At 32.9% G+C, this 22,868-nt stretch overlaps 1 protein-coding gene across 4 annotated transcripts; it reads left to right on the forward strand.

The window, feature by feature from the left end:
* The first annotated feature begins 7,404 nt into the window (after positions 1-7,404).
* LOC108973347 (alpha-tocopherol transfer protein) lies at positions 7,405-22,673 on the forward strand. 4 transcript variants are annotated; one of them, XM_018940573.1, is made up of 6 exons: positions 7,405-7,491; positions 11,635-11,785; positions 11,834-11,928; positions 20,916-21,260; positions 21,331-21,509; positions 22,389-22,673. In XM_018940573.1, exons 2-6 carry the CDS (start codon positions 11,647-11,649, stop codon positions 22,492-22,494), a joined length of 864 nt encoding a protein of 287 aa, XP_018796118.1. In that variant the 5' UTR covers positions 7,405-7,491; positions 11,635-11,646; the 3' UTR covers positions 22,495-22,673. The 4 variants fall into 4 exon arrangements, with proteins under 4 accessions (XP_018796118.1, XP_018796120.1, XP_018796116.1 ...); XM_018940575.1 differs by having other exon boundaries at positions 7,427-7,549; positions 11,635-11,770; XM_018940571.1 differs by having other exon boundaries at positions 7,428-7,549.
* Positions 22,674-22,868: the final 195 nt, after the last annotated feature.

A 22,868-nucleotide genomic window follows, 5' to 3' on the forward strand; every position in this document is an offset into this window, starting at 1 on the left:
TTGGGGACAACCCGTGCCAAGTGACTAATTAGTAGCAGAATATTTGGGGGCAACCCGAACCAAGTGCCTAATTTGTAGTAGAATATTTAGGGGCAACCMGTACCAAGTGCCTAATTTGTAGTAGATTTTTGCGAGTGTGTTAGTGAAAAATGAAGGATTGGTTACTTGTAGGTTTATACAATGGAGAGGAGTGATGTCATTAAAATCTAAAATTATTCAAAGCTCTAACAAAGCTGATGTTATTTTACAAATAAAAGCATAAAATAGCTCTGTTATATCATTTGTAATAACAATTGATCATCTAGACCGGCAATGTACGTTGCCAGCAATCTGTCAAATACATTGTCAATGAGGTTGGGGCTTGTGTGGGCGTTTCATAACAAAATACTGTATAATCAATCTCGAAATTGCGTCGGCATGGGTAAGCCATCGGGTAGGTAGGTTCGGGCTACTACAACGCATACTTTGAGCTTTTGAACTGTTTAAAATTTTTATAAGGATGAAAAAATTTTGTGGCATAGTTTTGTTTGAAATTTTAAGAAATTTTTAAAGTAGGAATCAATATATGCAAGCAGGGACATATACTTTTTTATATGACCCTGCTGAATGAGCGCAACAATGATGTATGACCATGTATGTATGTATGTATGTATGTGTTTAGTTACAAAAAACATGGGAGACAGGCATTTCATTTTTGTTGCCATCTTAAGTGGCATGCTCAGGACGCCTCTTCAAAATTTGTCTTCTTTATTGACATAGACACCGCCTACGCCGTTATAACTGAGTTAACAACAGCGCGCCAATCGTTTCTTTTCTTTTAGCAATTTGCCAATTCGAGATAACAAGTGCAGCCAGGTCCGTCGACACCTGATCTCTCTAACGGAGTAGAGGTCTTCCTCTTCCTCTGCTACCCCTGACGGGTACTGCGTCGAATGCTTTTAGAGCTGAAGTGTTTTCATCCATACAGACGATATGACCATGAGCAGTCGCTGTCTTTTAATTCGCTGAACTATGTCAACGTCGTCGTATAACTCGTACAGCTCATCGATTTATCGAATGCGATATTCGCCGTTGCCAATCGGCAAAGGACCATACATCTTCCGCAAAACCTTTCTCTCGAAAACTCGTAACGTCGACTCACCAGATGTCGTCCATGTCTCTGCCCCATATATCAAGACGGAAATAATGAGTGATGTTTAGAGTTTGCTTTTGTTCATCGAAAGAGGTTCTCAATTGTCTACTTAGTCCGAAGTAGCACCTGTGGGCAAGAGTTATTAAGTGCTGGAGTTCGAGGGTGACATTGTTGTTGGTGTTAATACTGGTTCGAAGATAGACGAAATTATCTACGACTTCGAATTTATGACTGTCGACAGTAACGTGGGAGCCAAATCGCGAGCGCGACGACTGTTAGTTTCCTTTTAATTGATGAAGAGGTGGTAGTGTCGATCCTCTTTTCACGGCTTTTTTTTTCAGGTCTAAAACCACACTGATAAGGCCCAATTGAAGCCTTCTGTCAGTCGACGTATTTTTCACATAATTCCCTTTTACTGAGTTGCTAATGAGTGCTCCCAAAGAGCATGAGTGCAAGTCGAGTATAAAATCGTTAGGCTGTTGTGACTGCAGCTTCTGCACGTCGAACCTTCCTTGTGTTTGTTGTTGTGTTTGTTTTTTTGCTGCACAAAGGCGGGTGTTTATCTTCTGCAACAAGATAGTAGTTCGAGTCAATGCTAGGACCTTGGAGCGAACGCACATATAAAACACGGAAGACGTGTCTTCCATTTATTACAACATAATCGATTTGGTTGGTGGCTTTTCGATTCGGAGATAGCCAGGTAGCTTGATGAATTTTTCTATGCTGAAATTTTGTACTACATTCAACCATATTTCGTGCCCTGGCGAAGTCGATCAGCCTCAAACGATTTGGGAATGTTTCATTATGTAAGCCGAAATTACCGACCGTTGTGCAAAATATACCTTCTTTGCCCACCCTGGCGTTAGAGTCGCCAAGCAGGATCGTTCTTCTCTACCGTCGGGACGTGGCCGCAAATCAGCTAGATGAAGAATTTCGATTTGATGTGGCTAAACGTTTATAACCCGGGGTGAATCCCAAAACTCGGCGACGGAGTCACTCTCCCACCACGAATCCCACACCGAATTTGTGCTCGTCTCAGTCCTTGTCCCGTCCATCGCACTAAGTACTTGATTTGTATTGGTTTTCTATAAGGTGGTCAGCACACTCACACTGGTTCGAAAGCGAAAGTTGTTTGCAGTATTATAGTTAGGAGGGTTATTTTTGGTTTAAAAATTGTTGAAAGGTCCGGATCACCATTTCGTCACATGGAGTGAAAATAGGTGAAATCGGATAATAACCACTCCCACAACGTATGAATGGAGCATTAAAATATCGTAATTTAACTCTAAGTATCTCTTTGCTAAAATAGATAATGGCATTCGAAAAAGGTTTTGGTATAGTTCCAATATTATTAATTAATGATTTCTAGCATCTGGTTGACCTTTGAATCTTGCAAATCTAGAACGGCAATTATTTTAACTTTTGATGTTTATAACTTCGATAGCGTGTTGTAAAAAACGTAATAATCATGGAAGAGTCTTTGCTAAAACTAACTACAAGATTTAGCATACTAAAAATAAAATACTACAATAAAATACGCAAATAAAAAGATTAGCTATACATAAGTATATAGTATGCAATATTTATTGTATATAGATCTGTATGTGCATAAGCACATTCTTCCTAAAAGCTTTTGATAAATATCAATAAGTTGTACCTATATGACTCTTGTCTATTTTAACAATTATTTAAATCAATTTTGACCTTCATTAGAACGCTCAGGGTTAAGCTCCAGTAACTGACAAACTTGTCTTTCAAGTTTCTTTCACAAAAATCGCATTCTTGTATAAGTGCAGTCAAAGTAACAAATTCAACCTTCTTGTAGTTCACAACAGCGGAGATAATGATTTCATGATTTTTAATACAGTACACTTGGAGATACATATACAGGCTACGTATAAATCGTAAAAAATAACATTCGTTAAATATTTTATTCGAATTCAAAGACAAATATAGCCACCCTGGAGTTAAATCTTCTAATTTAAAACTAGTATTATTTGCCATAACGCATTATGAACTCGTTTTATAGTTGTTAGATGAATGTCTAGTTAGTAAACGTGCTTCCTGCAAATTTGTTTAATCGGTACTGTCAAATTATCTTCTTTTCGTTTTTCTCAAGATCTACATTTTACTGACGTTGATTGAAGCGTTTTTTACCGCTCTGTGTTAACGCCGATGTGGCATCTTTAAATAGAGCGGTAACTTTAGTTCAAATTCTCAATTGAGTTATTAAATTAGTGCAAAGGAAATGAAATACAAAACGAAGTAAATGATTAATAATACTTGCATCCATTTATACAAGCAAAAAACATGGTGCGTCAAGAAATTTTTTAGAAAAATTTAGCTGCCTTCTGCAGCTAACTAAAATCGATTTTATTAACCGTTTAGCCGCCACGATATTTCGGTATTCGATGGGAATGAGGATTTTATGACAGTCATTTGCCGCTGCTGCTTTTATTTAGAGAAGGCAGTTGCTGATTTTGGAACTTTTAGAAGGCATGATGATCTATGCCGACCTCAAAAATTTACTATTCTCCTAAATTAAGGCTTTCTGGAACACTCCTTTGGAATCTTAACAGAAAAGATGTTCTTCACGACCATCATGACCAACAGTTATTATTTCATCTTGGTATACTATTGGAAAGTTGAAAAATGAGGTGGTTGAGTTTGCGAAAGTCCAATATAAAAAAATGTTTGAAAATATAATTACATTCAAAAACAAGGATTACCTAGAATGCAGTGACAAAATTTAGCGATGTTTGTTTTAGATCTCGAACATATTTTCAAATTAGATCTCTTAATAAAGATATATCGAAGAACTGAACAAAAAACGCAAAAATAAAAACATAGTAAAATAAATAACAATTTTTTGTTTTTTTTTTTTGAATTTCGTCCTACTGTAAGTTTGAAGATGCTGATTCAAGGTCGATGAAACCTTGTATTCCACGAACGTTGGGTTGCCATAGTTTTTATACCTTGAACAGGGTATATTACGTTTGCCCCGAAGTTTGCAACACCTAGAAGGAAGCGTCGGAGAAGTACATATATACATAAATGATCAGTATGTTGTGCTAAGTCGATTTAGTCATGTCCGTTTGTATATATACGAACTAGTCCCTCAGTTTTTAAGATATCGTTTTGAAATTTTGCAAACGTCATTTTCTCTTCAAGTAACTGCTCATTTGTCGGAACTGTCGATATGGGACCGCTATAACATATAGCTGCCATACATACTGAATGATCGGAATCAAGTTTTTGTATGAAAAAAATTTTGTATTTGACAAGATATATTCATGAAATTTGGTATAGATTATTTACTAAGGCAAAAATGTAATCTCTGAAGAAATTGTTCAGATCGGTTAACTATACCATAAAGCTGCCTTACAAACAGATATCGACAATATTCATGTTATGAGAAATTAAATATCAAAATTTCGCATAACTTAGAGCAGAGGAACCTAATATAATGGAAAATTTGGATAATTAGATGGACTGATAAGATAGATAGATAAATTGACACTGTATTTATATCAGCATATCACAAAAATACTTATATAAACGTTTTCCTCTTACATTTCTCAAAGATTCCAGAACATTAAGATTTGAAACCGCTTTTAGTTATCTTTTTCAACGCAGAGGGTAGTCAAAATTAAAGATTTTTCGAGGCATAACTGACAAGGTCTGTGGGAAATCACCAGACAGTAATTAAACAATATTAAGCAATATATCATAGTAAAAAACAAACAGTTTGCGATAAAAAATATTTCGCGACTGTAGAATGAAATGTAAACTATATATATGTTGAAACAAACTACACAGTATGCTAAATCTTATTTAAATAGGTACAGTAGTTAGGAGTTTATAGTGAAGAACAACGTGAGACGTCATTAAGTTCGGGTGCAACCGAACATTTTGTACTCTTGCAGCTTGCCAGAATCAAAGGCAGGGAAATATCTTAAGACGTAAAACGTCGAACATAGGATCGGAATCTAAGCAGTTTTATATACTCTATATATCTCATACACTGACCGAGATATCCCACATAAGATTTTGTTAGAAAAATGAAAATCAGTACAGGTGCTATATTGGAGTTGGGGTAGTATCGACCCGATTTTATCTATCAATTATTGTATGCCACATATTAAAACATGTTCGTATTTATTTTAGGGAGAAATATAAATACATATACTGTTATGAATGAAACACATTCTGTAACTCTCATTGAAATAACTCAAATATTGGCCGATATGTCCAGTAAAAAGTTACCTGTATGTTCGAAAATTCTTATATTTGGTATATGGGGCTCAGGAAAGTATTAACTCGGTTCAATTCATTTATGATACACAGAATAAATATAGTCAGGAAAGGATTCTCTCTCCATTGATCGATATTTTCAGTCAAACTATGGATACTGAGGAAAGTCTTAACTCGGTTCAATTCATTTATGATACACAGAATAAATATAGTCAGGAAAGGATTCTCTCTCCATTGATCGATATTTTCAGTCCACATATTTGATACATAGGAGCTTGAACAGTTTTGTTTGGATTTGGGCAATTTTCGATGATAAGGCGGCGTACTTTAATGGGAATTATTTTTATAAAGTTGTATCCCGTTATAATAATTACTTCTCGATTTGTGGACTAAGAAGTGAAAGAATCAAGTGTAATTTTAAATTGCGTTATATGGAAAATAGGCGTTGTTGCAGTCCGATTTCGCCCATTTTCGTGTTGTGACCTAGGAATATAAGAAGAATGCCACGTACTCAGTTTAGTCGAAACTAATCTGTCGGGTCCCGAGATACGTGATTTCACCAAAAAGTAGGCGGAGCCACGCCCATCGCCTAATTTTTACTCCGGGTCCCATAAAGCCCTCTCACTCCATCTCAGAGGTAAAATTTAATGTCTCTGTTTTATTGAACAGTACTGTTATATGTGGAGTAAGAGGGGTCATATTCCGATATCATCCTTTTTCACAATGTCGATAGGAGTTCTTATAACATCTGCGCTCAGCAAATTTGATTGATATAGCTTTAGTAGTTTAGGGTGGGCAACGACAACCTTTTATTGTTTTTATTGTGCGTATTACCTCAAACTTATCGAGATATATGTATAAATACATATAATGACAAATTGTAATCGGCATAGAGGATCGCCGTGGGAAGGGACAACGAATTGAAAGAAATATTGAAAAAGTGGGCGTGGCCAAGCCCTCTAATATGTTTAATGTACATATTGTGCCAAAAATGGATACATTTTAGCGAAAACTGGACCTAGCCCCCTTGTATCCATCACCAGGATTTTCGAACATCAGGCATACTTTGTTCCATATAGTTGGCGATTGTATGGGAGCTATCTTAATGATAATAGTTAATGGATAGTATGAATATGTATAATAACCCAACTCTCATATACTACATATTGTGACTTTTGTTTGTCTAACAAATCGTATGCCAAATTTGTCGGCCTGTGTATGAGTTATATAAATTGTATGTATATATAAAACTTCTTATATTCCGAACCTCTTGTTGACATTTTACATCTTAAGGTATTTCTCTGGCTTTGATTCTTGCAAGTTGCAAGTTGCAGAGTATAAAATGTTTTTTTTGCACCCGAACTTAACCCTTTCTTACTTGTTATATTATATGTTTATATGTAAAAGTTTGAAAACTTTATGTTAAATGAAATATACATATAACCACAAGTTTTTCTTTGTAGTGACTTCGTAAAACAAAGTTTTTGCTCTTAGTTTATAGATTAAAGTATTTATTTTAAAATAAAAGTTTACTCCTTACAATTATATCCTTTATATAAAATTTGAATGCAATTGTATGTTTTAAATCGTTTGTTCAATGGAATGCGAATAACTTCTTTCTGGTAGTGAATTCGACATAATCAAGTCTATCGCGGCACGCTATAGATGTCAAGAACTTTTCTGCTATCGCTCCAATGTAAATACAAAACTATGTTGAAGCAAAGTGTCTGTATTGGTTTCTCTTTGACTGATAACATGCAAATTTTGAGCTCAAAAGAAAAACCGACTATTATTTTATAGTTGTTTACTTTTATATTGGTTTCGTATACATATGTACAATATATTATATATAAATAAGTGTTTAATGAATAATAAGAACATGCCGTTCATACCTACAGTTGCATTTTAGAGCTGGTCAATAGATTTACTGCAAATAGATGCTACTTAGTTAGAGATTATTTTAAATCAATTCGCTCTTTTTACTTCGTATTTTAAACGAGCAACACAAAAATACCCATAGTCACTTTGATACCTAAGCTTATAACTGCAGTTTATTACGATCTTTGCTTGGGAAAGGTTCTTAAGTGATAATATTGTGGATAATAGTGCGTGCATTTGCTTCTCTGTATATTTTTCACAATTGTGCTGCCAATATTACATATTGTAAGGAATATATGTATATAATACGCTCCACCGAATATAAAAACATCCATTTCAGAATAGAAAATTAAAGTACGAAAATAGAAGTCATAAACAATAAAAGTATAACTGATTTGTCTAGTATAGTAAATAATTAACTCAGTTAGACTAGTTCCAAGGTACTTTTTTGATCGTCTTTTATATATTTACATTGCAGATTTGCTACTACTTCTTTTCTATCTCCAGCGGTACTTCGCCTTTCCCAAGTCCGCGTGGCCGATGGGTTGATGCCGTCGCGTTTTTTAGCAAATCTTAAGAATACAGAACTAACGGCACAAATTTTTGTGATTGGAATTGTAATGTTTTAAATAAATATTAGTTAGCGGGGTGGGTTCCTGATAAGGACTAGATACTTTTTAATGAATATTGTGTAGATACAAAAATTTATGAAAGCATGCAAGACACCTTCATATCATATGTAGAAACACATGTGTGTATGTGGCACACTAATAGCTATAGACGACATCTGCCTTGGCAATTTTGGGAATAAATATTGAACATTTTAGATGTTGCTTCTACTTTCAACTTTGTGATTTCAATTTTTATTTCTGTTATTTACTTTAATTAGCTGCAAATTTATAGTACAATATCTTCTTCTTCTTTACACAACTTTCAAGATTAAAGTCTAGTTACCAACAGCGCGCCAGTCGTTTCATCTTTTCGCAACGTGGATCAATTGGAAATTCCAAGCAAAGCCAAGTCCTTCTCCACCTGGTGGTTCCAACGGAGTGGAGGTCTCCTCTTCCTCTGCTTCCCCCGGCGAGTATAGCTGGAGTGTTTTCGTCCATACGTACGACTTGACCGAGCCAGCGTAGTCACTGTCTCTTAATTCGCTGAACTATGTCAATGTCGTCGTATATCTCATACAGCTCATCGTTCCAATGAATGCGATATTCGCCGTAGCCAACGAACAAAGGGCCACAAATCTTTCACAGAACGTTTCTCTCGAAAACTCGTAACGTCGACTAATCATATGTTGTCGTCCGTGCTTCTGCACCATATAGCAGGACGGGAGTAATGAGTGACTTATTGAGTTTGGTTTTTGTCGAGAGAGAACTTTGCTTCCCAATTGCCTACTCAGTCCGAAGTAGCACCTGTTGGCATAAATTATCCTGCGTTGGATTTCCAGGCTGACATTGTTGGTGGTGTTTACGCTGGTTCCAAGATAGACGAAATTATCTACAACTTCAAAGCTATGACTGTCAACAGTGTCCATTTTCATTTTCTTTTTTAAGCCGATCACATAGGTTGTTGATTTTCCAGGCCTAAAGCCACACTAATAAGGTCCAATCAGTTTTTTGACGGAGGGCTTTAATCTTTTACATAATACGCTCGGTAGAACCCTATATACGATGTTTAAGAAACTTATCCCACGGAAGTTGGGGCAGATTGTGGGGTCTGCCTTTTTGTGGAAATTAAATTCCAATCATTGGGAAAACTTTCGTCAGACCATATTTTACAAAGAAGGTGATGCATGCTCCTTTCCATTGACCCACTTTGTTGTTCTTCAGAAGGATAATTGTTATTCGAACTTTTTTATAGTCGGGGAAAAGGAACGTCTGCTCCATCGTCATCGATTGGGGAATCGAGTTCGCCTTCTCCTGGCGTTATGCTTAACTATCAATCAGCAAGCTGGAGAAGTGATCCGTCCATAATTTAAGTATGCTCTGGGCATCGATTACTAGATCACCTCGTAAAGTTCTACAAGAGTATGATTCGGTCTTGAAGCCTTTTGTTAGTCGCCGCATTTCTTCGTAAAATTTTCGAGCATTGCACCGTGTTGGCCAGCTTGTCAAGCTTTTTATACTCACGCATTTCGCTCTCTCTCTTTTTCTATCTGTCCTCTTCAACTCTCGGTATCTATCCCATCCCGCACGTGTTGTCATCAGTTTTCTGCACAGAGGCGGGTGCGTATCTTGGCTGCAAGAAGATACTGGTTTGAGTCGTTGTTAGGACCTCGGAGCGTACGCATGTCTAAAACACTGGAGACCTGTCTTCCGTCTATCACAACATGATCGATCTCGCTACCAATTAAGGGGCCGGACATTACAAGTGCATGCCTTTTTATCGTTATTCTTAATTAATTGCCATGTTCCTTATTGAAAGGAGGGTTACTCTTCTGAGGATTTTTGTTCCTTTTCATTGGCGGCATTGTTTATGTGGCGGGTCCTAAACCCAGCGCACAATCCAGTGGAGGGCAGTTTCGCCTTCTCACCTTAGCTCGCCTTCAAACGGATGTTCTTTGGCTACCCAAAGTCGTGAGCTACTTGAGCCATATGTAGAAGAATCGTTTCTTCATCCCAAGTGAATAGCATTCAGAGAACTTTGCGCACTTGCGAGAACTTCTACACATGACTCCATCCTCCATAGTACTAATAAACTTATGCATTAAAAAATAATGTAATTTAATAATAATCAACTTCAAAGAATTTTAGAACTAAAATTAATTCAGGGATTAACGTCAACCAATAAATATTGGCCCGGGGCCAAGGATGAGCTGCCGCCCCCCTTTATCTACCTACCTACAAGTTTATGAGGTAGTTCGAACAAAAGTGAATTTTTACAAAATATGTTCGATATTAAGTATATAAAATTTAGAAACGAGAAGCCACACAAATTCTGAAGTTTAAAAATTCTCACAATACGATTTTTGAGGAAATTGATAGTAAATTTACAAGACATCTAATTAAAAGCCATAGAAAAACCCTATTTTCGTCTTCTTATCTTGTACACTTTTGACACAATTTGCAGGAATTTTCGCCCGAATAGGAGTTTTTAAATACCATTTTTGAAAATTTGGAGAAATAAAAGTATTTGTTTCCAGCGGGTTATGGTAGACATTGGTAAGCGAGCAAGGTAAAGGATGCAGCATGATTGTATAGCTTCCTCCGACCGATGAAAATTAACACGGCGATGTCCTACAAAAAGTAACAGATCACCTCTTTCGCTTACCCTAGGGAGGAAGAATTCTTCCATGCCACAGTTAACGATGAACTCTCAACGCCAAAGTTAACGAATAATTCTTCTATGCCAAGGTCAATAGTAGAATAGAAAAATTGGCATATTAATTTCCCTTTATTTATGAAAGTGCATGTATATATTTCGTTATGAAAATAAGTATTTATGTATGTATAAAAAGGTTTTCTTTTATGCTACGATATTTAAATTCGGTGAAGCCTTCTACTTTTACATATTCTACAAAAAAATTTTAAACAGAGTGTAATTATAAATTTCCATCAATGATAAAAACACGAAAATCTTACCAAATAGTAACGCATTAAAGTTCTTCAATTTCTTCATTTTTAATAAGTCTTCTCATATGCCTTTTCGAGAATATTCTTTTGTTTCTTTATTCAAAGTTTAAAAACAAAGTTAAACAAAAGTTTTAGTTAAAATAGCAGCTCACCTAAACACAACCAACTTTCTGCAAATTTTCTTTACGATTAACGATTTGACGAAATAATGGAATTATTTACTCATAAATTTTATATCATCAACTTGTATTGGTTGTGTACATATTGTATTGTAATGTTACACTTTTCATCTGCTTACTTGATTGTAAATATGAACACTGTAGAATTTAGCTACATAGCTTACTTTTATGCATTAAAAAGTATCGTATAATTCCATACAGAATTTTCTTCGAAGCATTCTTCAAAGAAAAATGTAAGCGGTGAACCATTATCCCGCTGGGTTACATTCAAAAGTAACTATGAGAGTGACACGTTGGTATCCGTTAGTTTCTCAAAATATTATATGTTCGGTTAAAGAAACTATAGAATTTTTTGTCTGTACACGAGGCTTGTTACAAATGTTTCTTGAAAATGGAAAAAAATCATTCCAAAAACGAATCCACGCTCGTCCTACTTTAATTTTAATTTATTATGTATTTTCTGGAATAGCATGATCATAAGCTAATATTGCTTCCAAATCGTAAATGTTGAACACATAAAATGAGATTAAAGCTAGAGCTTTAAAAACAATAATATTTTTTAACGCAGTTTAGAATAAGTATATAAGAATCTTTTAAATTGTATCTTGTTTTTCAGAATTCATAAAAAATGCCATACGTTGAAATTAAGCACGATTTAGACCTTGACCCTGAATTACCGGAGGAATTTAAAAATATCGCTGCTGAACAGGGAGAATGTGAAAATACTAAACTCCAAATTATAGATGACTTTCGTAAATATATATCTGGTAGGTATTACAAAGATTTGAAACTTTCTATTGATTTCTCGCTTTAAGAACATGATGGCTGCAAACCTCACCGAACGGACGATGATTACCTGCAGAAATTTCTACGTGCACGCTTTTGGCACGTTGAGAGCAGTTATCAATTGGTAAATAATATATAATATATTATCAATCGTTTTTTCTTCAATCTAAATAATACCAATAAAAACTGATTTTTGATGGCAAATGGTTCAAAAGTTTCACTTTGAAAATAACTAAGATTAAATTATAAATAGATTCTGCTGACACGGGTGTGCTTCCTCTTACGAAAGAAGTGCTTGTATTCATGTAAAAATCAAATGTTTTTTTTTGCTTTTCTACGGAAATTTTCTAATTACATTTTGATGATTTTGTGTTAATTATAATCTATTCTTATTTAGTTATCACTCAAAAACGCATTTTATTTATTAGTTGAAATCGTTTAAAAATTTATTTTTGAACCGTAAAAGCAAACAATACAAAAAAAGGCTCATTTTGGCAAATTTTTGTTTTTGGGTTACGCAATCTTGTGTAATGGAATCATTCAGAACATTAATTAAACACTATGATTTTTTGACAAATATAAAGTTTTATACAATATAGCCAATTATATAATATTTAACTTTTCACATAGTAAAAATATTTATTGATATTCACTTTTAAGAAGTAAACGTTAATAATTTCAAAGTTATTTAAAACAGTATACTGTTATATTTCATTTAGCATCCTAATTTACTTTTTCAGTGACGTTAAATTTCAGAATTGCTTTTATTTATAGTTTTTAATTAATACTAATTTACATTATTTTCAAATATAAGGAAAAAATATATTTGGATTGAAATATGTATCCATTAGCGTTGTAGTCGAAAAAGGAAACAAATTTGGTAACCACAGCTAACTTCGCACAACTTCTAACTTGATTTTTTTGCGTAATGGAAACAAACCCAAATAATAGTTCAAAATGACAAGAAAAAATTGTTTGTGTTTGCACATCATTTTCGCCAGAATTGGATGCAATTGTGGAAGAATAATTTTAGATCTTCAAACAACAATCTATGTAAATGAATGAATATATTAGTTGAAAAACTAAAGCGAATTTTATATTATAGAGCTTAAATTTGAACTTGATTCTCTTTTAATATTTTCAACAGGTACAAGTACAAGAATCCATTAAATAGTAATAGTTAGTAGTTAAACAAGTACATCAAGGGAGATACTAGTATATTCGCTTTAAATAATTTGATCAATATGGTTATTTTAATATGTTGCATTGAGATGCTTTTGCATAAGACACGAATTCGTAATTGTATGCAAAATTATGATGTTAAACTTTGTCAATAGAAACACATATACAGACGTGTTCCAAATAACAAGAACAACCAAAACGTATATGGAAATCCATAAATAAAATTTTTGCAAAAGTATGTTATCTAAACTTTCAATAAACATTTGTGCATAGATAGAGAGCAAGTTACATTTTTTACGGCATTTTTTTGTTGCTTTGAGGCCGAAACAACCTGTTCGAAAAAACAAGTAAGCTAGCCTCGATTATATGCGAACATTTTATGCTCTTGTAACTTGCAGAGATCAAAGACCGTGAAATTCCTTTCGATGCTAGAAAAACTTTGCATTATAAAAGTAAGGTAGGACTTTGATCAGGTATAACCGAAAATGTCATACCCTTGCAACTTTGTGCAAAATTTTAACTCCTTATATTTATTTGCTCTTGATTTTTGTACTAAAAAATAACAGAAACAAAAGAAATTTAAAATTGTGTTATATGAGAAGTAGGGGTGGTTGTATCCCGATTTCGCTAATTTATGCAATGTGCCGTATTTAGTTGAAATTGGGCGACTAGGTCCCCAAATATGTGATTTCATCTAAAAGTGGGAGGTTCTCGGAGGTAAAAGTTAATGTCCCTGTCGTATTTATAATAACATATCCCGCGTTTAGTAGTTTATTACAGTACAGCACTACAGTACCGTTATATGGGGAGTGAACGAGGTTATTTTCCAATTGCATCAATTTGCTCACGGACGATAGAGGATTAATTTTCAGCGAATTTCATAATTTTTGTTTGAACAATTTAGGGTGCATGTACATTAAACCTACCTTCTACCCTTTTTAAAATTTTTAGACCCTTGCTACTGCGATGCCTTGTGCCAAATTACAGTTCTATATCTTAATTTATTGCTTAGTTATAGAATTTTATAAGTTTTCGTTCAACGGGGTTTTGTGGACATGACAGTGGTCCGATTATGCTTATCTACAAAGCTCGTCCTCACCTTCTTGACCGTGTACTAAGTTTCATTATGATATTTATCGTCTTGATCATTTATATACATAACCGCGTATTTAACTCTATTCGTTTTTGTTGGTTTGTATCAAATAATCGTTAAGTAAACAAAATTATTATACCTTGTATTGCAAAAGTATAAAAAAGAACAAAGTTAGAAAGGCTGTTAATTTTCCGTCTACATAAACTTTCATTACATTCTAATATTTTTATCTTAGTACAAAGTTGAGAAAGTAGGAAGTATAAATTCTTGTTAATTCTTTAAAAACTGGGAGGAGGGAAGTTGTCGAAAAATTGCTTTCGGAAATGAAAATTGGTAGTTATTTCCAGAATGACATTAAAATGCAAACAATCCAAAAAGGTTGCTGGAGGCCTGGAGAGCCTGGCACAACCAAACTTCCAATAAGCAAGATGTACTCATCACAAGAAGCGTTAAGGGGGTATTCTAGTCTAGAAATCACATTTTGGGCAATTTTTTGGATTTCATTGAAAAAAAAAAAACAAAAAAGACAGGTGTAAAAAAAAATATCGCATCCTGATGACATTGATCCTGACTCTCCTGGTGGTCTGAAAAAAAAAAAATCAAAAGAAATTCTTAATCAGTAAGAAGGCTGTTATAGTCCCTGCCTCAGGGAACACGAAAGAGTTTTTTTTTTTAATGGCGACTGCCTTAAAATAAAAATCATTTTTTACGCTTTTTTTTGAAATCCCTGAATTTTTTTTTAATATTAGAAACAAAAATTTTGACACGATGCTGATAGGAACGATAAAGGATTAGGGATATAAAGAAAATTTCAAGTAAATCATCGGTTGTATAGAACTTGAGATAATGCCGGTACCGTGTGGAAAAAAGTAGTTTCGAGAAAAACACTTTTAAAAAAGTGAGACAAATTTCAGGCAGTCTAAGTCATTTATTGGTGCGCTAGGTACTGCGTCACTAAAGTAACTGTAGCTCTTAAAATAGTTTTAATTTTTAAAAATCCTTTGGAGGATATGTTCTTAAAGGTCTAAACTTTAAATATATTATAAAAATCGAATTTTTTAAAATTCTAGAGTAGAATACCCCCTTAAAACAAATAGCAGTGCCAACTTCACATATAAGAATAAATTGATCTCTGATAATCTGCTACTTGATGATTTGATTCTATGTACTGGACACAGGACAAAGAGTTCAATATCTTTGGAATGGCATGATTGAACAAAATTTGCAGATTATTATTATTATTAATATTATTCAACAACAAATGCTGGGTGACGGTGTTGCAAATAGTACGATTAATAGGCAGATTTTATAAACCATAAGTTGAGCGAAGATCGTGAATTTTCGTAATAACGTTGAACGATTTATAAATGTTGTTCTGATGAAATGTCAAACAATCATCATAACTATACATACATATAAACCATGGAAACATTACTGAACAAAAATAACATGCCAGCTTGACACTACTCACGCGAGATATAAAATGTAAAAACACGATTTAATATTTTGAAATTATATAAATATTTGTATGAATTAATAAATTAGTTGACACTACTTAAAATTATGTCTTTCTCCTTTCAAGTCCATTATAAGAATGAGAATATGAGAGTTAAATAAGGATACCAATATGAAATATATAACAGAAAATAAATTACAAATGAGAGTACTTAATTCTATAGGTAACTTTAAAGTTATATTAAAAAAATGATGTTGATGAAAGGAGAGATAAAAGTTATGTACAAAAAAGTAATGTTAAAAATGTTAAAAATAATAGGGTGAATATTACAATACGTAACTTCTCCATCGGGAAGACATATCTTAAAATCTAACCGGATTTTCCAATTTCAATTTTCTCTTAATATTACAGCTATGAATATTTTCTAAATTAGGGTTTTCATATTTCAGATGTTCTTTATGTCTTAAAGATTTATAATTTGTTAGGCTTCACTAAATGAAGACTTATATTTTCGATTTTTAAATAACCCTTAATTTTTACACTTTTGAATTCATTATCGCAAATTAATTTATTAAAATCTCCCTTTAGAGATTTATAAAGTACAAGTTTGATTGGCTCTGTCTTCAAGATAATAAGCAAAATGAAATTTTGAAAAACGATCTATAAATGTCAGAAAATTTGATTTTGTATTTGTGTAGACATCCATATGTATTATTTGTTTTATGTCTGTTGGAGTTTCAATTAAATGGAATTTGGCTTTAATTGGATTTCTATCRAATTTAGATTTGGTACAAGTGGAGCAGTTATTAATGTATTTTTGGAATAAAAGTTTCAAATTAGGAATATAAATTATCTTTTTTAGACCAAAGTAATTTTCGTCAATACCGGTATGACCAGTTTCATTTTTATGGTAATTATTGATTAGTTTAAAAGCTTCTTCTTCTCTCTCAATATCTTTTTCATGATATGAACAACGACCGAATCTGATATTTCTACATCCTACAAATAATTCTATTAATTTGTTTTGAAAAATACTATTTGAATGATTGTCATCTAACTCTGTGAGTGAACGGTATCTAAATTATGTGATACATTATTAGAGGTTAATTTCTTTTAAGTTTAATTTTTATTTTTAATTTAAACGCTTTGTCACAACTGTACAGTTATAAAAATATTTATTTAATTTTAATTTTTAAGTTGTTGGAGCAACAACTCCAACCAACTTATTGAACAGCCGAATTAAAAGTGAAACTTAAATCTAACCTTATGCTATCACCAACTTAATATTCAATGTAATGAGTACTATGACTGAGCTCTAGAGTCCTCTTTCGTACCGTAAGCATCTTTGGCACTGATATGATATTCATTAACGATTGGCTGATTCCTTAGACTGATGATAAGTGCTGTTTATTCGGCTGTGCGCAATTAATTACTATGTACATAGTTAATATGATTTATTGTCTAAAATATTTAAATATTAGAAAAAAATTTTAGAATTCATTCTTACAAGGGATTCTTACTCTAAATGTTTCATAATTTTTTAATTTATGTGAAATTGTAATATTGGCCTTCGCTTTGTATTATTCAAAGTGTTCGTTTGTCTGTCATGAGACCATTAGTGACTGATAGGTTTAAATATGATTTAAGGATATTGGCTAATATTCCTTCATTGAAAATTACGTCAGTTACCGTGTGACGATAATAGGTTCGGAATGGAATTTCAAACTTATAGTCGGTATTATTTCCTACGTTGAGAATGATTTGGTTTGTGCATATGTTAAACGGTACATTGGCAAATGGTATTAAATTCTGTGAGGAGCTTTCGTAGATCGTAGCGATGGAAATCAACGCTTCATTTTAGAATTAGAATTTTTGTTAAATAAGGCGTATACTAATGACTGATGGTCTGTAAAGATCTTTACTTTGCCTCTACTTGTTTGGGGTTGTTTCGTATACCATTTTGGGATACAATAAAACGATATTTGGTTACGATATTTTGGAAATGGGATTCGGTATCTTCACTAAATACGATTATGGCGTCAATGTATAAGTAGCATATTTTCCTTATGTGCTTACGTAAAATATCGTCGAGTGCACGTTGAAAAATTGATGGTGGAGTTTTGAGACCGAATGGTTTCTTGTGAATTCGTATTTACCTTGCCTTACGCAAAAAGCCGTTTTTTTTCTATGTCATTGTCTTTTAGAGGTATTTGATTAAATTCACTTTTAAGGGCTAGCTGGGAAAACAATTTACTTTTTCCTAGTTCTGAAAGTACGTTACTGATGTCGTGTATGGAATAACGATCAGGAATGGCATAGTATTGACTTTCCTATAATCAATAACGAGTCGATATTTTTGGTTCTATCCCCACCGGAGAGTTATAAAGAGACGGTGAAGGAATTATGTTATTATGAAGAAGTTCCTGTATTTGTTTTTGAACTTCATCTTTCAGGGAAATAGGATATGGGTAATGTGCCGAACATATTGCCCTTTCGGTTGTAGTTCTAATTTCACCTTTTACGATGGTTTTGAATGTAAGCTTTTTGTTTGGTTCAGCCAATAAAGTTCTTATGCCAATATTATTTAAGGAATTTGCAGATGCTTGTCTCATTTTGATTTTATAGTTATTGCAAATAGTCACATAATTTTCTTTCGTATGAATGACGGCGGATAGTTGTTTTAGGCTATCATTCCCTAATATTCCGTAGAAGGATTTTAAAGGTTGCAATAAAAGGAATTTTATATTGAAATCGTTTTATTTAAATAAATTTACCATTGCATGAAGAGTTATCTTAACATTACCTGCTATTGAATTTACGTAGAATATATTTTTATTAGGAATTTTGATTACTGGAAAATTCACTTATTTGTCTTTTCCCTGCGTATTTAGGAGCAATAGGTCTGTTCGCATAGTTAACATTAGCTATTTTTAGACTTGGATCTATATCCATAGCTCTATTAGTTGGAATACCATTTGAGGTGTTTGTGGCAAGCGAAATGGTTGAGGATAATCTCGACACTGGTTAAATGTGTTGGTGTGTGAACTTTAGAAAAAAAGTGGTGCTGAGCTTGTGCTTAGCCCTTTACCAATGTTAATAGTATGTCTGGCATACTGAGCCCTAAAGTTTTGATTCTCTAATTTTGTACATAGATATAAAGGCTTTGCTGGGCCTACTGGTTCTTTCATTACCAATAATCGCGGTAGGCACCTTTACGTCCTCTAATAAAATTATCTAAAGCCTTATAACGGTATGTGCTTATTAGGACGTTCATGGATTCACTTCCAATATCCAAACACGAAATTTTATTCAAAATAAGAGACAAATGTTCATACACGGCTTGATAGAATTGTTCCATTGTGTTGTTGCCTTGAACGAGAGTAATCATTTGGTACTCAAGTGTGCCGAGACCCCGGTTATCAGCATAATGCAGAGTCAAACAACTTGAAATGCTGTTCCAGTTTAGTGGAGTATTATACGACTCCAAAACATTATCAGCAGTTCCCGTTATTTTATTTCTTATAGAATTTATAATACCAAAATATTTAGCTTTTCCTCTGATAGGTTCATACAACTTTAAAATTCTATCAACGCTCTTCTTCCAAGAGCTGTGTTCAGAAGTTTATCAATATTATGCCTATATTCGCTGGTCATTACTTCATCTGTACAATAAAGTTCGTTATATTTAGTTTGTCTGATGTCCTCGGTGAGCATACATTTCTCACTATTCTTCTAATCAGAGTTTCTAATTCCGGTGTTGCGTTTCTTGCTCTATAATTGGTGTATTAACAGGGGAGGGTACGGATGGGATATTTATTATTGGTGGACGAATAAGTTTGTTTGGGTTAGTGATTTTGAATATTTATTTGAATATATATTTTAATTGATTAATCTTTTGTTGATTTTTAGGTTATATTGGTATTTATTATAAGAACCGGAGGGTCCCCCCGAAGTAGTGAATCGCAGAGATATTTAGTTTGAATTTTATTATAAGGATAATTTTATAAAATTTTATTATAGTTCGTTAGCTAAATTTGCTTTTATGTTACATTGAAATTAAATTTATATTTTTACTAATAGGTATTCATATATACACATATAATATACTCGTATATTTTTGCGTGTGTAAGTTGTGTCAAAAAATGTATTTTTTTTTTTGAAAACGGTATAGAATAGGAATTTTTTCCCCTTTTTTGAATTTTTAGTATTAACTAACTTTTATCCCATTTTTCAGTTATTTTATATTAATTTTTTTTGTGTTCATCTAAGAATACACTTCTGCATACACCTTTTGTGAAATGAACAACTGTTTACAATATTTCGTTATAAAAGATAATATTTTTTTCTGTTTTTAGAAAATGGTATGTATGACTACATAGGAACTTATTTTTTAGCTATAACTTAGTTTTACCTCTTTTTTCATTTTTACTACATTAAATTTTTTGTGTTCAACTAAGAATACACTTTTAAACGCACTTTTTTGTGAAATGAACAACTTATTAAAATTTTTCGTTATTGATAAAAGATAATATTCTTCTTAACACTTTTCACTTAATTAGTTAATTGAATCAGATCATTCAAAACCAAATTCTAAAACATCTTACATCAGAACGTACATGACTGGAAGAAGTGTTCCGTTTAATCCGTTTCGTTCTTACTAAGGTTCCCCCGATGGCCACTTTCTCGCACGCTTCTCTTCCTCATGAATGGGTAAAAGATCAGATGGACGATTAATTCGGCTAGGAGGATGATTGGAAAAATTCCACTACAGGCTCCTTCAGGCTGTATGTGTGGTTCTCCAATTCGTTGAGCCTCAGTTAACTTCTTTTAAGTTTAATTTTTATTTTTTATTTAAACGTTTTGTCACAACTGTACAATTATACAAATATTTATTTTATTTTAATTTTTAAGTTGTTGGAGCAATGTCCAACAAACTTAGTGAACAGCCGAATTAAAAGTTGAAAATTAAATCTATCCTTATGCTACTACACCTACTTAATATTCTAAGCACCGGCAGAGCGAAACGTGGGCAGCGACACATATTGTTAGTGACTTGCTAGTAGCGTCATTAAAATCCGTAATTTTAGTAGGTAGCGGTAAAGTGGCGTGATTCGTTTGCCAAATTTTGTACCTGCATTCCTAAGCATTCTTAAGCATACATGGTACATTACACTGTATAACCAAATATTTGTTTTGTTAACTTATATAAAGAACCAGTAGATACATTTATCAAGTTAATTTCGTTTCTGCTGATATTGAAAAAGTGGTTCGTATTCGTCTTAGATTACTAGGTTTTTCTTTTTCTAATGTTTCTTAACACATTTTTTATATATTATTTTTGTTTTTACTTCCGCTTTATGATATAAATGATTACATTTAGATGGTCAATTACTACCAATTTCGGGAACAGAATAAATCATACTTTGAAAAGGTTCGACCTTTGGAACTGAGAAGCTTAGGTGATGAGGATATTATATCAGTGACACCCTATAGAGACCAAAATGGACATCGTATTTTAATCTATCGTTTTGGTGTATGGAAGCCAGGCAAAATTAGTGTGGATGATATCTTTCGTGCCACTATCATTCTTCTGGAATTAGGGTCTCTAGAACCGATAGCTCAGGTTTTAGGCGGCGTTGGCATATTTGACTTAAAGGATCTGACCTTTAATCATATTCTTCATTTAAGTCCAAGCGTGGCACAAAAAATGATTGCCTTGTTGGTGGTAAGAAAACTGAAACAGAAACCATTTAAAAATGCATATATGTTTATAAATAAGATATCTATTTTTTCAGACCTCAATGCCTGTGCGTACTGCAGCTTTGCATATTGTGAATCAAAATTGGGTGTTCAATGCAGCTTACAACATGTTTAAACCATTCTTAAATTCTGCAATGAAAGAGCGTTTGTTCATACATGGTTCGGATATGAAGTCACTTCATAAGCACATATGCTCAGATCACTTGCCTAAAAGGTAACAATAGTCATTGGTTTTGACACTTCTAATTTACAAATGTTTAAAGATATTGTAGAGAGGTTAAACAATATCAAATATTGTTTGTCGAAATATAGAAACCTTCGTTGAAATCTTTCAGTTGGTTGCAAAAAGAAAATTGATAGTCCTGAAAGCCTTAACAGTAGAAAGAAGGGAGCTTAGTATATACCTCTATTGCCTGAAAGCAGTCTAAATGACTGCCTTTCGGCAATGTAGGTATAGCACACATATATATAATATATATCGTTACCTAAAATGTAAAATAACGAATCATCAAAAAAATCGAAATTGTGCATCCCATTGATTAAGATTCACTACTTCAAATATTACATATATTCAACATTTTCAGGTTCTGCGCTCATTTACGAACCACTTTTAACCAATATAAACTTTTTTTTTCACTCCTGTTCCATTTTATTTCATGTTTCATTCACGCCACTGTAAATTTTCAAAAATGTTGTTAAAATGTATGTTTTCAAAAATGTATTAGAAGCTATGTCATTGTTTAAATCACAAGTTTTTTAATTGAAATTCGAAAGCAGTCAAAATGATTTGCTTGTTCAATCTAGTGTTAATGTAGCTTAGATCTATTTATAGTTCTCTTTATTGTAAAATACAAAATGAAATTTTAGATCCTTAAAAATACTCGTTTTAAAAGTTATTGTGGCCTGTGATGTTGGTTTGCGTATGTACACACTTCGGTCGTATGAAAAACTGGCTACATCCATATACTTATATGTATATATACATATAGTATAAGTTTATATAATGTGAAATTCTTTCTTTGTTGAATATATCAATACAGCAATACATAGAAATTGCATACGTATCTACATATTTTGTTTTTAATATTTAAAGGTATGGTGGTGTGCACGATGATTATCCTTATCAACTATGGTTGGACAAATTGATTGGCAATGCCCGCATTCATACTGAGTTGGGTCAATTAGGGTACATATTTTAAGTGTACATGGAAAATTTTATGCTGCAGCTATCTATACTATTTACATATGCATGTATAGAAATATATCAACATCAATATTACACTAAACTTAAATGGACATAAAAAATTCATATAACTAATTTAATACTTTACCATAAGAATAAGAATCAAAGCAAATAAATTATAGTTTACTAAGTAAATGTTTTACTTCTAATAAGAAAAAATTATTACTTGGTTCCAAAATAGTTGTTCTATATTCCATTAAGGCGATACCCATTTACCTCGGGTAAAAAGAAACCTTCTTTCAGAATTTTTTCCTGATATAAAAATGAAATACTTGATTAGCATTTTTTATTGTTTTGAAATGCTTTGAAAAAAATATTTTGAACTCGGCT

Source organism: Bactrocera latifrons, unplaced genomic scaffold, assembly GCF_001853355.1.
Source record: "Bactrocera latifrons isolate USDA-ARS-PBARC rearing strain unplaced genomic scaffold, ASM185335v1 scaffold_470, whole genome shotgun sequence".
Lineage (NCBI taxonomy): Eukaryota > Metazoa > Arthropoda > Insecta > Diptera > Tephritidae > Bactrocera > Bactrocera latifrons.